This window comes from Monodelphis domestica, chromosome 1, assembly GCF_027887165.1.
Source record: "Monodelphis domestica isolate mMonDom1 chromosome 1, mMonDom1.pri, whole genome shotgun sequence".
Classification (NCBI taxonomy): Eukaryota; Metazoa; Chordata; class Mammalia; order Didelphimorphia; family Didelphidae; genus Monodelphis; species Monodelphis domestica.
This window is the reverse complement of record NC_077227.1, coordinates 571,088,711-571,106,361: the sequence shown is the minus strand read 5'-3', so window position 1 is coordinate 571,106,361 and position 17,651 is coordinate 571,088,711. Positions and strand designations below refer to the sequence as shown.

The following is a 17,651-nucleotide window of genomic DNA, read 5'->3' as shown; positions in this document are numbered from 1 at the left end:
AGGAGGTACAGAAGGAAAGCCAAGGGATGGAAAGAGGTTGGGAATACTTGCTTTATACTCCCTCAGTGAGTTCATTAACTCTCATAGATTAAATTATTTTCTCTACACAGATGACTCTCAAATTTATATTTCAAGCTCCAGTTTTATATCATCAATTGCTAGTGGATATTTCAAATTGGATGTCCAATAGACATCTCAAATTCAATATATCTAAAATAAAACTAATTCTCTTTCCCTCAAAACTATTAAATTTTTTATGGTTTGGACTTAATATTTAAATTGGTGGTCACCAGGGATTTAATTTCTAGATCCCAAAAATGAATTACTGACATAAATGGAATTACTGGTAGTTTATTTACAATAGAAGGAAGATATTAAGGAAGAGAGAAAAGGGGGGGAGAAAGAGAGAGAGAGAGAGAGAGAGAGAGAGCGAGAGAGAGCGAGAGCGAGCGGGCTCTGGCTTCCTCAGAGCCAGGTAGAAATTCTAAGCCACTGCCAGGGGAAAGGAGTCTCAAGATGATGGGCCTTTCTTGGAGGTTCACACCCCTAGAAAGGCAAGGAAACTAAGTCATCCTTTAACTCACCGTGGTAGCCATCTAAAAGGAAAGTGGTCTTAGGTCTCCTGCATGAGCTCCTCCAGTGGTCTAGTTCCACAGACAAGTGTCTTCACTCCAAGTCAGAGTGTCTGTCTCCAGTCTCTTCTCAAGTGTCTGTCTTTCAGTCTCTCCTCCTAGTGATTCTTCTTTACTCCAAGCCCAGTGACTGTTCTATCCTGTCCAACTCTGAGTGACTGAATTCTTGATTCATTGATTGCCTTTGTTTCCTCTATTTCTTTTGTGTCACCTCCCCTAAATTTTATGTCTACCAATCACAGCAGATACTCCTCTCTAGGACTGCCCACTCAATGTATGGAATGTGTGTTCACACCTTTTTGTGGTTAAAATGGGTAGATCTACTTTAAATACTGGATTAACACTTTGGGGGATTAAAATCTAAAAATAGAAAGGAGATTACAATTTAATTTTACCAATAAAGAAAGAGTTAAGTACCTTCATTGTTACAATCAGGAGATAGCTAAATCCAATCTTCACAATACCCACCCATTTTTGAAACTTCCCTATTTCTGTGGGGGGGGGGGGGAGGGGTACCATTATCCTTCTAGTCACCCAGGTTTTCAGCCTTGGAGTCATCCTCCATTCCTTACTCATCATCACTTCATATATTAATTTAGTTGCCAAGTCTTATCAGTTCTACTTCCACAGCATCCCTAACACTCCTTTAATTCTGGCCTTCACCTTTTACTTGGACTAGATTGCCCCATCATGTCTACAATTCATTTTTCAGATAGCTACCAAAGCAGTAGCTTTTTTTTTTTTAAACCATTACCTTCCATCTTGGAGTCAATACTGTATATTGGCTCCAAGGCAGAAGAGTGGTAAGGGCTAGGCAATGGGGATTAAGTGACTTGCTCAGGGTCACATATCTGGGAAGTGTCTGAGGTCAAATTTGAACCTAGGACCTCCCATCTCTAGGTCTGACTCTCAATCCACAGAGCTACCCAGCTGCCCCCTGAGCAGTAGCCTTTTTTTAAAAATATTTTTTTTTCCAGTGATCAGTAATTTACTTTTCTCCTTCCCACCTTCCTACTTACTGAAATGAGAAAGAACTATAAAACTATCACATAAGCATGGCCAAGCATTTCAATTCAAAATCATTTTATATTTCCCTTTTTTCTTCTCTTTAGTCTTCAAACTTACTTTATTATATATTGTTATTCTAGCTTTCTTTAAAACCCCCCATTCATGATTCCCTTTCCAAACTTAGAGTTTGTTTTGTTTATGATGAATCCCTCCCTGAATCTCTCCATCTTCATGTCTCCTTTCCTTTTCCTGTTCCTAACTGTATCCCTGTTGAGTTGAATGCATTCCTACACAAAATGCTTTGCATATGTTCTGCTTTCTTTTGACTTGTTTAGATGAAAGTAAGGAACAAGCAACATTATTCAAAGTAATATATCTAAACATATCTAAACCATTTCATTCTATCCCAGTAAATTCTAGTCCCCTTATTGCCTTTAAGGTCACACTCAAACTTCTCTAGCATTTAAAGCCCTTTACAACTTGGCTCCAATCTACCTTTCCAGGCTTATTTCACATTATTCCATTTCATAAATACTACAGGGCAACGAAACTTATTTTGATGTTTCCTACAAATGCTCTTTTCTGCTTCTGTGACTTTGTACAGGCTGTCTGTCCCTCATCCATGGAATCTATGGTTTTTATCACCTCTGCCTCTTGGAATCCCTTGTTTCCTTAGAAGCTCACCACAAATACCACCTTTTGCATCAAATCTTTTCTAATCTCTGCCAGCTCCTAAAGCCGCTCCAACCCTGCAAATTTTATTTATTTATTTTGCACACGTTTTATATCTATTTGTGTGTGTGTGTGTGTGTGTGTGTGTGTGTGTGTGTGTGTGTATTCTTGATAGAATGTAAGCTCTTTGAAGATAGGGTGTTTCATTTTTTGTTTTGTTTGTCTAGCCTGGTGTACAATAGGCACATAAATGCTAGTTGATTCAAGATTGACTTGTTGATTGATATATATTTTATATATTTATATGTTTCCCCCATTGTAATGTAAGTTCCTTGAGGGCAAGGTTTGCTTAATTTTTATCCTTATTTTTTTTGTCTCTCTTTGGTACTTCTGGTTCAGAAAATATATCATTGAAAATGATGAGGAATTTGGTCATTAATTTTTTTTAAACCCTTATCTTCCAACTTGGAGTCAATACTGTCAATATTGTGTATTGGCTCCAAGGCAGAAGAGTGGTAAGGGCTAGACAATGGAGATCAAGTGACTTGCCCACAGTCACACAGCTGGGAAGTATCTGAGGCCAGATTTGATTCTAGGACCTCTCATCTCTAGGCCTGGCTCTCAATCCACTGAGCCACCCACCCCCAAATTTGGTCTTTAATAAACAGTTGGTGATATTATAAATAGGTCCAGCCATTCTGAAAAACAATTTTGAACTATACCCCAAAGGGCTATAAAATTGTTCATATCCTTTGAACCAGTAATACCGCTACTAGGGCCTGTATCCCAAAGAAATTAAAGAAAAAGGCAAAGGAACTATAAGTACAAAATATTAATAGCAGCTCTTTTTGTGGTAGCAAAGAACTGGAAATTGAGGAGATGACTCTCAATCTCGAGGTGTAGCTTGTGACTTTGGTGCAACATTATTATGCTATAAGAAAAGACAAGGGAGTTGGTTTCAGAAAAGCCTGGGAAGACATATAGTAACAGAAATAAAATAACAATGATCATCTTTGAAGGACTTAGCTACTTTGATTTAAGACAGTTCTCAAGGACTCATGTTGAAAAATGCTATCCAACTTCCAAGAAAGAACTGCTAAACTATGAAGGCATATTAAAGTAAAAAATTTTCACTTTATTTTCTTGTTTTGTTTTTTTTTGGGGGGGAGGATAGCTAATATGGAAAATGTTTTGCAAGATTTCATATATTGATATCAGATTGTTTGTCTCAATGGGGAGGGGTGGGAGTGAGGGAGAGAACTCAACTCAAAATTTTTAAAAAATGTTAAAAATAAATTGTAAATTTATTCTTTAAAATGATGAGAGGTGGAAATGAAAAATTAAGTATAGATTTTAATAATGAAATTTGGAAATTAAGACTAGTATAGTTATTTTAAAGATATGTAATTTAAAAGACCCATTTATCTGAACTTCCCTGAGGAGTCTATGGTTAGATATGTTTTGCATTTTAAAAGACCAGATTGTTTAGTATAATAATTTTTTCCAAGCTTTTTAACCTCTACTTATTTTACCTACATGTCTAATTCAAATAGAAAGCCTAAGGCCTCTCCCCTCATAGCATAACCTTTCCCTTCTTACCACAAAATCACAATCCCCTGTTGATGATTGGGGAACTAGTCTCCCCAATTGATCACTAAACATAAGCGTCCTGCACCCCAAAACTTTCTAACTGCAGCTGAATAAAAAATTTTACCCTCTAAGAGGAAAACTACAATAGTTGTAGATAAGGGGGAAATATAGAGAGAGAAACAGCAAAACCAATGTTTTTACTGGGCACATTGACAAAAATCAATTAGGGGGCAGTCACCTTTGACATAAGAGTATACATTCAAAATAAATGTTCAATTAACCTTCAGTCCAATCAACTGCACCCCAAAGTTCATTCTGGATCTTCCTGTAGTGTAAGGGTTTAGGTATCTTTCTGCAAACAGTTCATTCTCTGGATTTAGGAGTTAGCAAGCTTCTTCTCCGAAGATCTATCTCCAACAAAATTTAAATCTTGGATTTTAGGAAAATACAATCCCCCCCTGAAGAAAGTGTTAAAAAAAAACACCCAGTCCAGCTGAGGATGCAAGGTTTAGTTGTGGGGGTGTGTGAGTAAGTTCAAAAGAAAACAAAAATGAAAATGAAAACAAAATCAAAAACAGAAGAGGAAAAAAATAATGAAAGAAAAAATTAAACCCTTCACATAAATATATATATATGCATATATATGTTTAAAGAAGAATTCAAAATCAGTATCAAAATATCAAAAATCTATGTATACACAATTTTGAGAAAGCAAGAATAAACTTCTCACAGGCCCCTGTGTTAGGTTCCAGTTAAGTAATTTCTAATCCCACAAGTCTGTAGGACAGAATGCAGTAATATTTCACTTACCCATTTGCAGCTAAGACTACAGGAAGTTGCCATACTATAGGAGAGAAAAAAGGATCAGATTTTTTTATTTTGATAGGGAAGTGTCATTCCCCAGTCTGATTTTACCTTCATTCTCAGGGATAGGGGGAGCTAGGATGATAGCCATCCTTTGGTACTTGTCTATAAGTATTTTCACAAAGAGTGTGGATACAAAGAAGGCCTACATCTTAAACGTATGTCAACCGTCACAGCCTCGAGACTCATACTCAGTTCAAGTCCTTCGTATTGGCTTAGAAGCGCATCAATCCTACCTGGATTGGTTTTTTCTTTGTTGATCTATGTGCTCTTTTGGCACTATTCAAGTTATCTCTGTGTTCCTTTTTGAAACTGTTTCTTCTGATTAGCCACAGAGATGACATTATTTTTTTCTCTCTTTGTTAGAAATTTATCTAATAAATTTTCAACATCCATCCAAGAGGGGTCAAAGGTTCTGAATATATTCTCTAATTTTTCTATAATTAATATTGGTTCTGACTCAAATGATTGAACATTTTGCTTGAATTTATCTAAATCATCAGGGTTAAAAGGTATATAGTGTCTTACAGACACCAAGTTCCCAGCTTTATTAAAGGTGGGCACTTCCCTTAATGGAAATAAACTTCTATCTAAATTATCTAGTGTCCCTGTTTCTAGGCTTCTTGCTCCATTTGCAATGGGGTAGGTAAGAGAAGGGAAAGGGTTGGGATGGTTAGGAGTAGTGTGGGCAGGGCAGGTAACATGGGTGTGTGGGGTAGTTGGGGCAAGGGAGTTGGGGATGGAAGCATGGATGGGCAGAAGGGCTGTGGGGGCAGGGTAAAAGGCATAGGTGGGAGGGATTGTGGTTAAAGTGGGGGGAGGAGCAAGAACAGAGGGCAGGGCTGAGGGAGTGGGACAGGAGCAGGTTGGTTAGGAGTGGGAGGTTCCATTTGGTCAGGGGTGGGAACTGAGGGGGCTGGGGAAGCGGGTTGGTTAGGAGTGGGGGGTGCTATTTGAGAAATAGGAGCCAAGTTTCGTAGGGCAGGATGGGACAGGGAATCTGATAATGATGGAGAATTGAGGGATAAATCACTCCTATTACGGGATGCCCTTACGTCTCTTTTAATGCTTTATATAGAAGCTATGAGCTCCCCCCCCCCATCTTTCCTCCGTAAGCTCAAACCAAGTATTGTGTTCCGCAAATTGTTGAGTAATAAAAGGATATATAAAAAATGGAGCTTGACCACGCTATACTCAGGGTGAATACCCCCAACAGTGTAGGGTATCCCAAAAAACTGCCCAAGCATCTTTATGAAGGTGTGAAAGGGGGGGGGTGAAGTCCTTGGAATCAAAGAGTGAAACCTTTGATTTTCCAGACCCTGATATTTTAATGCCAATAATCCCTATACATCCCCCCCCCCAAAAAAAAGGGACAAAAACTCTCAACTAAAAAAAAAAAGATAGCCTAGATAACAATTTCTAAGCCACGTTTCTCCAAGGCTTTTTAACAAGCCTCTTGACTCATCTTGCTCCTGCCTGCAATCCGAACCCAGATTGTTCTCACTTGGGCCCAGCTACTGTCTTCCTGCTTCCCATCTCCCCGCTCCTGGTCTCTCTCTTGCTCACCTGGCTCAGCTGATCCCAGCCAAAGCAACTCTAGCCTCCAACCCAGATGGCTCATTGCACCAGGCCCAGCCCCAGGACCCAGGCTGCTGGTAGCAGACCCAATTTCTTCAGGATCAAAAACCAGCTGGTAAAAAACGGGGGTGATTTTTTTCTTTAGGCTACAATTAGCCTCCATGTGGACTGGGGGCAGGAGATCAAGGTGGGGGGGGGGTAGAGAAAGAGGAAAGAAAGCATGGGGTACTTAAAAGGATATCTTTTGACTGCATTGATCCTTTTATTAATATCATCTGAGAGTCAAGGGAAAAATTCAAATCCCTGAAATTCTTTTGCAAAATTTGAGATTTCAAATACCCACCTTCACTATGGCGAGGCAACTCAGTGGCTCAGTGGATTGAGAGCCAGGCCTAGAGATGGGAGGTCCTTGGTTAAAATCTGGCCTCAGACACTTCCCAGCTGTGTGGCCCTGGGAGGGCTGCTTAACCCCCATTGCCTACCCCTTACCAATCTTCTGCCTTCTGACAATAGGCATCTAAATGGATAAAAACCCAAGGAACTTTAAAGAGACTGGAGGTTATATTTTTAAGGCTTTTCAGACTCCAATGTTTTATAAAAATCTCTGTAGTCTATTGCATTTTACTAATTGTTTTGTTTAAGATTTAACTTTGTGTTTTTAAGTTCATATATTACTGCATTCAATACTATTCTGTTGACACTGAATCATTTTAATTTTAATGTACTGGGTTTTAACTACTGTTATATTCTATTGCTTTTCCCCTATAACCATACTGAACAAACATTGAGTAGGCCCATATAAAAACAGTTTTTCTATTTTTGACTTTGTAAATTGTCACATAGAGGATAGATGGACTCCATCAGAAAATTGCTACAACAACCTTTGGAAAATTTAATGAGCTAAATATCTCAAATTGATTTTAAGGGTTCTTTAGACATGATTTTTATAATTTTTCTTAACAATCTCTGGTCATTTTGCCTGCCCCTAAAACAAGGTAAGGCCCATTTTAGTAGCTGAAGTGAAATACAATTATAATCCCAACTCCTACATTATAAAAATGTGAATGTAAGCTGGGAAGTTAATCCCAGGGCATTGTACCCCTAGAAGCCTCCCTCCAAAAAGGGGAGCATCTCTCATTTATAGCTCTTCAACTTACTTTACAAAGGTTTGAGTTTTTCCTAGACTCTTCTGCCACAATTTTGTAATATCTAGATTTCTTGATAATATTCTAAACCCAAAATAAATTTTATGTTGTTTAAAAATGTATTTGCCAAGGTTGAAAGATTTGCAATGTATGTAAAAACTTGTGAAAAATGTCCATCAGTTCATAGGCTTTTAAAAATGCCGTACAGCAGAATCATATAAAAAATGATAGTGCTTTGTTTGCTATTGTAATTAACTGGGCTATTGAGAATTTTGCAGATATTGATACCTACATATTTGTACTACTGTTCTTTAGTAAAAAAAACCAAAACTGTTACCTTGTAAAATTCATTTGCTTGTACTCACAGTGGATCATGGCCAGATATGAAGAGGAAATGGATCTCATTTTTGGTGAGAAAGCCTTGTATTCTATATTTTCTTAGCTGACACAGTGTGTCAATGATTATAAGCTATATTTTGAATTTTTAAAACTCTTTTATTATATTTTTCTTGCATGTACAAAAATACTATTTCAGTTTTTTTATCCCCTTTTTATATTTGAAGCACATGTCACCAGTATTAACATTTTCTTTAACCTTTTTTGATTTAGCAGTAATATAAGTTTAAAATACATTTGCTATAATGTCAATGCATACCCCAAAAGCTTGAGACTATAAAAATGATGCCACTAATTGTTTTAAAAAAATTATGGGACTTTGCTTAATGAGTCTGTCTGATTCCAGGCAAGATATACAAAAGAGCCATTGAACAGGGCCAATGAAGCACAAAACTAAACCTGATTAGTGCCACAAAGAGCACACAGGATATATTAGTGTGAAGACTCAAGTTGTGACGCTTAACATACGTTAAGATGTAGGCCTTCCTTGTATCCACACTTGCTCTGAAAATACTTACAAACGAGTACCCCTAACTTGACTCCTACTTGGCTTCTATAATCTAGTCCCTTTTCTGTCTTTTATAATGTGGCAAACTTTCTGTAGTCCTGGCTTCTGCCTGGGTCAATACTTACTTGCTTAGATCATTTTAATTGGGCCCGGATTCAAGGACCTGTTATAGATTTATTTTTCCTTTACTTAGAATTTTTACACATAAGACTTTGGTAGTCTATATTTTCATCCATAAATGATCTTTTTTGATTTGGATTTTTCTGATGTCTTTTTAATTTCTCTTGCCAATTGATTCATATACCTCATAACTCAGCCATGCATCCCTAAATGATCCCTGTGTTTTTTAAATCACCCTCTTCATGGGGGAATGTAAAAATATTATTATTTTAAATTGCAAAGTTTAAATTCCTTTTGAGAAGAATTTTAGGTTAAGAAACATGCTACCTCTTTGAATCCAGAAACTGAACTATTTGGAGAAGACACCATGAAGATGCCTTCAGACCACAAGTTGCACGAGAAGATCAAGAATGAACGTTGGGTGTGGTTGATTGAACATTTATTTGTATCTATACTTTCAGGCCAAAGGGGACTGCCCCCTAACTGGCTTTTTGTCAATGCGTCTAGCAATTATTGGTTTTGTTCTTTTCCTCTTATCCTCAAATTATTGTAATCTTTTAAGTTGATTATGTTTTCATGATCCTTTTTGGGGAAACTTCCCAATAACGATCAGAGGGTATGTAAAAATGGAGATTTAAACCCCAGACTTCAATTCCCAGAAGTCCTTGGCAGTTCCCAGAATTCCCTATAATATCACCTGAATTCCCAGCTGGGCTGAGAACAAAAATTGTATTTAAACTAACTCTCTGCTACTTTGGGTCTCTCTGCTTCTGCTTCTAAGCACATGCAGCTCTCTACCTAGCAGGCAAGATGTAGAGTAAGTGGTTGTGTATGGGCTCTGTGCCTAGGCATGTGCTTTCTTATTTTGTATTTTCTTTATTTCTTAATCTTTAATAAACCTCATAAAATATAATACTTTTAGCAGAGAACTAATTTTAATTGTAACATCAGTCTCACAGGTTTGTAAACTTGGCATTATATTTAACCCCCCATTCTCCGTGACAGCCAATCAGTCCCCAAATCTTGCAGTTTCTACCTTTTTTGGAAATTTTACACTAGCTTGCATCTATTTCTTGGATACCCCAAGATAACCTTTAAAGGAAGAAAGATTTAATCTTAAAACTGAAGTTATAATTGTCCCCTCCCCATGAATTAGAATAATGCAGACAAAGCCTGTTGTTTATCTGTAAACAAGCCTCTTAAAGTAGTGGGGTAGGGAAAGTGCAGTCATTCTAAAGGTCTCCACCATTCAGTCTGGAAGACCCTTGTCTCTTGTGCCTCTGACCTTCCTCTTGCCCAGAGTGAGATTGAAGTCCACCAGTCAGAGGGGTTTTGGAAAGGGACATAAGGAAGAACATAAATTAGAGCACCAGGAAGTAGAGACTTTTTTCATGGAAATTTAGGACTTTTTGGCTGCCCTCTTGTAGGAGGCTTACTAAGGGAATGGCCAGCCACATATCTCTAAAGACCTTTTCTTTCTCTGGCCCATTTTTAATTTTTTAATAATTACAAATTAAGCTACAGTCTTCAGAGAATTTTAACCTTAACCCTTCACAACATTCTCCAAGACTACTTTCCATTCACATAGGTATCACCTTACTTCAGACCTTTATCAACTTAGAGGTAGCTAACTGGTGGTGCAATAGAGAGTGCTGGGCCTGGAATCAGGAAGACCTGAGTTCCATTCTGACCCTTGACACTTATTAGCTATGTGACCCTGGAACTCTGTCTGCCTTAGTTTCCTTATCTGTAAAATGTAGAGATAATTTATAACAGTACCTCTGGGGTTGTGAAAATCAAATGGTATAATGCTTGTAAAGTATCTGGCACATAATAAGCAATATATAGTTAGCTATTATTGTTATTACTGTAACAGTTAAAATTTAAGGGAGACTGCGGCAGGTAGAAATTAATTTCTCTCTGCAAGAAGTATTATATTTTTTTAGAGGTTTATTAAGGATTAAAGAAAATATAGGATAAGGAAAACGTGCCTAGGCCAGAGGCCTAGACAAGACCTCACCTACATTATGGAAAGAGCCACGTCTGCTCCAAAACGGAAGTCCAAAAAAAGACCAAAAGCCTTTGCCATCAGCTTAAATTCTTCCTCGATCTCGGCCCACCTCAGAATTGCGTGAGATTACAAAGCATTCTGGGGAAGTGGAGCAAGGGCTTGTGGGGATTGAAGTCCAGAGTTCAAATCACAATTTTACATTCTTAACTTGATCCTGGGCAAGTCACTTAAATGCTGTATGGATTAGTTTCCTTATCTGTAGAATGGAGCTAATAATAGCATCTACCTCATAAGACTGTTTAGTACAGTGTCTAGCACATAGTAGGAGCTACGTACATATTTATTTTCTCCTCTCCTCCTTAGATTATTGTATCAGTTTCTTGATGGGTTTCCTTGCCTCAGGTGTTCCCACTTTAGTCTATCCTTGGAAAGATCAGCCCCAGTACTTTTTGAATATTCTCTACTTCTGGCAATGAAGCTACAGTCAATCAAAAAAATCTCTTTTATGGCAGCAGACCAGAACTGAAACCACTTCTGCTGAAAAAAAAATTCAGAAAGTTTAGATGTGACCACGTGACTCCTTTAACTACTATGGCTTCCTATTGCTCCTTTGTTTAGCTTTCAAAACTCTTTACAAATTGGCCTTACAGTGTCTTTCTATTCTCATTAGACTTTACTTCCCCTCACACTCTGCCAAATTGACCTTCTTTCTATTCCTTATACAGGATAGTCTATCTCTCATTTCCATGCCTCTACACTAGCCATCTCCCATGCCTGGAATGCATTCCCTTCTTACTTTTTCCTCAGGTTCCATCTCTTCCTTTAAGCACTTCCTTTAAAAACTCTAGCATTGTGCTCTATATGAAGGCCTTTCTTAACTCCCCAATCTCTAGTGCCCTCTCTCTTCTCTAACCACAGTGTCATCCCTGAACATTCATAACCATGTTTGGGATGCATTCACTTCATATTTTAGAAATCCTTTCTTCAATTCCCAGTTCAGTAATCTCTGTGAAAGTGAATTCTTTCTGATCCTTCAATTTGACTACTCTCCTTTGCCTTCATCACTTCCTACCATTCTTGAATACTTTCATATTGTGGTTATTTGGTATTGTCTCCCCTCTAATATTAATAAACTTTTAAGGACAGGGACTTTGATGCTTACCAGCTAGTTCATTCAGTGAATTTTAAAAAGGGAATCATGGCGGAGGGGATTTTTGTTCAGGAATGGTTTGGGTTTAGGTAGGTCCTTTCCAACTTGGAGATTCTGTCATTCATTCATCTTTGTAACCCCAGCACATTACAGTGAGTCAATGAGCTTTTATTATGTTAATAATTTTAATATGTTAATAATTACATACATTTATAAAATTAAGTTATAACATAATGACAAGTAGAATTATATTAGAATATTATCATAGTATGAAATAATGATAACTATCATAATATAATATATAATTATTATATACTGATAGAATATGTTATATATAACATATTCATAATAAATTTTATTAATCGCTTACTTTATCAGGCACTAGTTTAACTCTAGGGAACACAATGAGAAGCAAAAAAAAAAATAGGCAAAGTCCAAAGCCAAAAAACTCAATATCCTAAGTCCACAGCTCCCAAGATCACAGTCTCATGAAAGAGAAAATGTGTTAGGGGTATGCTGGAGTCCACTTTTACCTGCTTGTTAATTTTTTAATATGAGCAATTATACCTCGGAAATTGACAAACCAATGGTTGCTGAAGGAGTTACCTAAAAAAAGTTAAAACCAAAAGAAACCGTGGTTTCACTAATAAGGGGGTAGCTAGATGGCACTGTGGATAGACTTGCTAGGTCTGGAATCAGGAAGAGGAAATCTTTCTGAATTAAAATCCAACCTTTTACTAGCCTTAGGTTTAAGTCACTTAACTTTGTTTGTCTTCAGTTTTATCTGTAAAACGATGTGTAAAAGGAAATGGCAGACCATTGCAGCATCTTTTTCAAGAAAACCTCTAATAGGGTCCTTGGACTTGACTGAATAACCACCAAATCCATTAAAGCTACGAGTCAGGGCTTGATTTATTGCTTTATTGTCTAAGCTTAAGAAAGTGAAGGAGAAATTTTTAATAATTAAATTCAGAAGTGTGTTCTGTACTTTTTTTTTTTTAACCCCCAGGTGCCAGTTGTTAAATATTCAGCTGCACACATATACAAACAAGGAGCTTAAAGTTCGGAGAACTGAAATTTCAGAAAATTCAGATTGTTAGCCTGATTTGATCACTTTCTCCATCACAGTAGGGAGGGGAGGTTGCCTTACAAAGGGAGTAAGTCTTATTCCCCTTTCCTCCCTCCTCCCCTTTCGTATTCCGGTCTTTGCCATCTGTCACTCAGAGAATCTCGGAGGGGCCGGGAAGCCAAAGCTGGAGACATGAAGGGGAATGAAAGCTTATCATTACCGGCAGTGACCTAGGCTTAGTTAGGTAATGAGTGTCACAATCCGGGCGCACATCGCCCTAAGACCCTGGATTTTTGCAAACAATCCCAAGGCCGTTCGGGCCACTCAGGTTTGTAGTGGGGAGGGGAGGAGGCAAAGGGCTGGGTGGGGGGAGGGGCAGCTACATTCCTGTCAAAACCCGCCGCTGGAACCCGCGCGGGAAAATCTGCTTGACATCACGCGGCCTCCAGCTAGGAGCCGAGTCAGTCCACCTGCCCTCCTTCCCTCCCCAGGGAGAGCGCAGACAGCCTCCCAGCCGTCGGGATCCAGCATGGCGCACTCTCCCCGCATCCAGTCCCGAGGGGTAGAAAGTCCACTACTCCGCGGATCCCAGTCCAGCAGCCCAGCAGCACCCGTCTCCTCGTCCCGCCCACCCGGAGAGGCTCGCCCGGCGGCTGGCGAACGGTCCTCTTACGTAAGGGTAGCGGCTCCTCCCTCCCCAATTTCCCTCTCCTCCCGTCCTCTTTCCCTCCTCCCCGTCTATTCCTCTCCCTTCTGTTCTCGTCGCCCCCAATTCGAGATTACATTTATTTATTAAACGCTCGAAACACTATGCTAGAAATACGGACAAAATTAAAAAATGCCTGCCCGCCAGGAGTTTATATTCCACTGTTCTAAGATTCAGGAGTTCTTAACCAGGGATCTGCGAACTCTTTTTTTTTTTCTTCAATATTTCGGTAACTTTCAATAGAATTGGTTTCTTTTGTAATCTTATGCACTTAAAAACACTATTCTGTTAAAGGAAAGGGGTCAATGATGCAAACAAGGTTAAGAAGCTGTTTTTAGTCTTCTCCTAAGAGGTGGCCATCTGAAGCGAGAGCTGGGATCTAGGTTCAACCCTCTGGAGAGACGTTACAGGGGTAATTAGCTGTCAGTGGACCCGCGCTTGCGCGCTCCCGCGCCCTGGCCTGCTGGCTCCCTCTAGAGGGTAGGAGAGGAAGAGGCAAACTCACTCTTGGTCCCGGTTAAAGGAGGGGGTGCGGCCCGGCCCGGGGCGGGGCTGAGGAGGCGGGTATCTAGCGTCTCCGCTTTGGGCGGAGCCGGGACAAAAGCAGCTCCAGAAAGACCCCAGTGAAGCTACCGGCTGTGTGAGGCGGGGATCTTTGCGTGAGGTCGGGTGGCGTAGCTTATCTGTTTGTTTCCATCCCTTTGCTTCGCTTCGCGGTTCGTTTGCACCTGGGAGGAGTGAAGGGTTGTGGTGGTGGTGGTGGTGGTGGTGGTGGGGGTTACCGAGCGGATTCGAGCTCCGTTGGAGGAAGCAGCACTCCTACTGATCTTGGGGAGGCAGCGGGGGCTGAGCCTGGGCCGGGGCGGGCCGTGGGGAAGGTCCGCTTTACTTTGCTTTGCTTTGCCCCTGGGGCTGAACCCTGTCGGAGAGGGAGCGGCCTTCTAGAAGGCAGAGGCCCTGAGGCTCCTGCTTCCCTGCAGGAAAAGAGCGTCCTTGGGGAGAAAGAAGGCGGGGGGCCGGAGCAGGAGTGCTTTCCCAGAATGACGGAACTGAGGCAGAGGCTGCCCCATGAGCCCAATGGGCGGCAGGAGGCGGAGGACAAGGTAACTGGAACGAGGGGCGGGCGAGAGCTCTCATGCCTTTTCCGCCCTCTACGGAAGGGGTGGGGGGAGCGAAGGGCCGGGGTCGGAGAAGGGGATGGATGCTTCAACCCATCCCCCAACCGCTGCTCTATGGGGTGCCGGGGGGAGGGGCAGGGGCTACCTCGGGGCGCATTTGCTTTGGAAGGTGAGGATGTAGACTACTGGGGAGGAAGCCTCGCTGTCCATGCCTAACTCAACGAAGGGGGCAGTGTGCTGTACTGGAGACTGCTGGCCAGGGAGGTCAGGGGGCCTGGAGGCCTGGATTCCCTCTCCCGCTCTGCAGCTGTTATGGGAGAGACCACGGCTAAGTAAGCTCCTACTCCGGGGCCTCAGTTTCCTTATCTACTAAACAGAGGAGCTGGATTTGGATGAAACCCAAGGGCTTCTCCAGCTCCATGTTAAGGGTGCCTGTTATGCATTGTGAGCTCCCAGACGCAGGAGTCATCCAAATGGCAGCTTGCAAGGAAGAAGAGATGGATAGACTAGAGATAGTCAGAAAGTGATCTCCTTGTAACAATAAGAAGGAAAAGGATTTGTGGTCGCCTCCCTAAAATATCAGATGTCCATTCTGAAACATCCTGGATAATGTAATACTTGCCCGTGATAGAGGAATGGTTTACATTTCACTTTCTCTACCACCTCTTTTCAAAATCGTGAAACCAGTCATGTAGAGATAAATTTGAAGTTCTCTGAGCATCCTAATGAAGGCAAGTATGTCAGCAAGCCTTTCAGTGTAGAAGCTGTGGACTGATGAAGTTGAGAGAGATCTAGTTGTATTTTTCGGATAAGTTGAGACTCATGGCAACTTCAGTGCAAGCTACCCAATCTGAAGGAAATGAAATATCCTATATAGGGTCTTGAGCACAAGTACCTTTTTTGTTGTCACTCTGTTAAACATTGGTCTCTTTCGAGTAAAGACACCAATTTTGGTGTTTGGGATACAAATTTATATGTCAGATAAATTCCAGTAAGGGAATTACAAAGAGAAAACATTCCCAGTCTCCTTAAAGAGATAAGTTGAGAGGTATGGCAGCATAGGTTGTGTTTCATTGTCGATAAATAAATGATTGAGGATTGTAGTGGTTGGGGAAATCTTTATATATAAGGTATGGGTCTTAAAGGAAGTAGAAGACTTAGAAGGGCATGGAGAAAGGAATTTTAGGTAAGGGACAGCAAATCATGTATGAGTTGGAATGATCAGTTTTTTGAGGGATAATAGGCCAATTTGAGTTGAGTGGAAGATTTGTAATGTGAGATAAACTTGGAGGAGTAGATAGGGTTCAGATAGTGGAGGGTCTTATTATGTAGGCATTATGGTAGTGCTTCTGAAAGTTTTGAGCTGGTAATATATAAAGCTGTGTTTTAAAAATTATTTGGCAGCGGGATGTAGGATGGTTTGGAGAGGCAAACTGCATAGGCATCTTGCCTAGGTTGAGAGCATCAGGAGTGGAAGAAAAGAGAAAAGCTTTAGCATTCATTAAAGAGAAGTTGGCTCAACCAGATAGAAGATGGACTGGATATAGAAGGAGAAAATGATGCCTATGATTTGTCAATGATTTTGGGGCATGAAAATACCAATGATAGAAATAGGAAGATGTAGAGAGAGTGTTGCTTTGGAGGAAATGTGATGGATAGCAACCTTGGTGTTAAACCTGATGGCATTTTGTTGAAAACAGGACATCCAAGTAGAGATGTGTGACTAGGTCTTTTTTTTTTAACTTTTACCTTCCTTCTTGGAATCAATACTGTGTATTGGTTTCAAGGCAGAAAGAGTGGTAAGGGCTAGGCAATGGGATTAAGTGATTTGCCCATTGTCACCCATTAGGACGTGTCTGAGCCTAGATTTGAACCCAGGACCTCCTGTTTCTAGGCCTGGCTCTCAATCCACTTAGCTACCCAGCTGCCCTCCATTACATGTGTAAGATCATTATCATAAAATTTTTAGATATTTAGGTCAATAGTTAATAATTCATCTTTTGATTACCTTTTTATATTTTAATTTTCCATTAAATTTTCTATTTTAAGTTTTTCCCATGATTCCGTGATTCATGTTTTCTCCTTCTCATCCCTCCCCCCTCCTGGAGTTGATAAGCAATATATATATTATCACTTGAACCCATTTCCATATTCATTTTTGTAAAAGAGTAATCCTTTAAAACCAAAATCCCAAATCACATACCCATATAAACAAGTGATAAATCATATGTTTTCTCTGGATTTCTACTCCCACGGTTTTTTCTGTAGATGTGGATAGCATTCTTTCTTATAAGTACCATAGAATTGTCCTGGATCATTGCATTGCTATTAGTAGCAAAGTCAATGGCCTTTGATCATCCCATAATGTTACAGTTACTGTGTAAAATGATTTCCTGGTTCTATTTATTTCACTACATATCAGTTCATGTAGTTCTTTCCAGTTTTTATAGAAATCCACCAATTCTTGATCACCTTTTTAGGCAGCTATGTAGTATTGTGGACAGAGTGCTGGACCTGGAGTCAAGAATATTTGAGTACCACTCTGCTCTCAGACATTTATTAGCTGAGTGACTCTGGGCAAGACACTTGACCTTTATTTGCTTCTGTTTCTTCCTCTGTAAAATGAGAACAATTATATCTACCTGTAAGGTTGTAATGAAGATCAAATGAGATAATATTTTAAGGAACTTCGCAGTGATTGGCAACATAGTAACCCCAATAACAATGAAATTGTATGTGTATGTTTTTGCCCACTCTTCTTTTTTGTATTTTCACTTCCTTAACATATATGAGATAGTGCCTCCATGTTTTTAAAATACTCACTCCAGCACAGATTTCCTTGTATATTAGGGCAGATTCATCCATTCTTTCCAGACATTTGGTCCATTCGTCCTGATGTTGTCTTCCCTGATTTTGTCTTCTAAACACCATTTCAGATTCCTCATACATAGTATATTGGTAACTGAGGTATTTGGATCCAAATGTGATATTTCTAATCCTAAAATATGTACAATTTCTGTAATCTATTTGTTTCATTTCATATCTGTGTTGTCATTTTTTAAGTTTAATTCATGAGAATATAGT

The 17,651-nt window shown here is 39.8% G+C and overlaps 1 protein-coding gene across 14 annotated transcripts in view; it reads left to right on the top strand.

The window, feature by feature from the left end:
- Positions 1-6,002: 6,002 nt before the first annotated feature.
- The window catches only part of CDS2 (CDP-diacylglycerol synthase 2), a 94,773-nt gene continuing 83,124 nt past the window's right edge, over positions 6,003-17,651 (top strand). For 2 of the 14 annotated variants that reach the window (XM_056813447.1, XM_056813446.1), the window contains exons 1-2: positions 13,095-13,416; positions 14,430-14,552. In XM_056813447.1, the coding sequence (XP_056669425.1) occupies positions 13,273-13,416; positions 14,430-14,552 (267 nt within the window). In that variant the 5' untranslated portion in view covers positions 13,095-13,272. Of the gene's footprint in view, positions 6,460-7,857; positions 7,900-12,873; positions 13,072-13,094; positions 13,417-13,973; positions 14,166-14,429; positions 14,553-17,651 lie in introns of those variants that run through there. The other 12 variants (XM_056813454.1, XM_056813452.1, XM_007476281.3 and 9 more) reach the window with 9 other exon arrangements.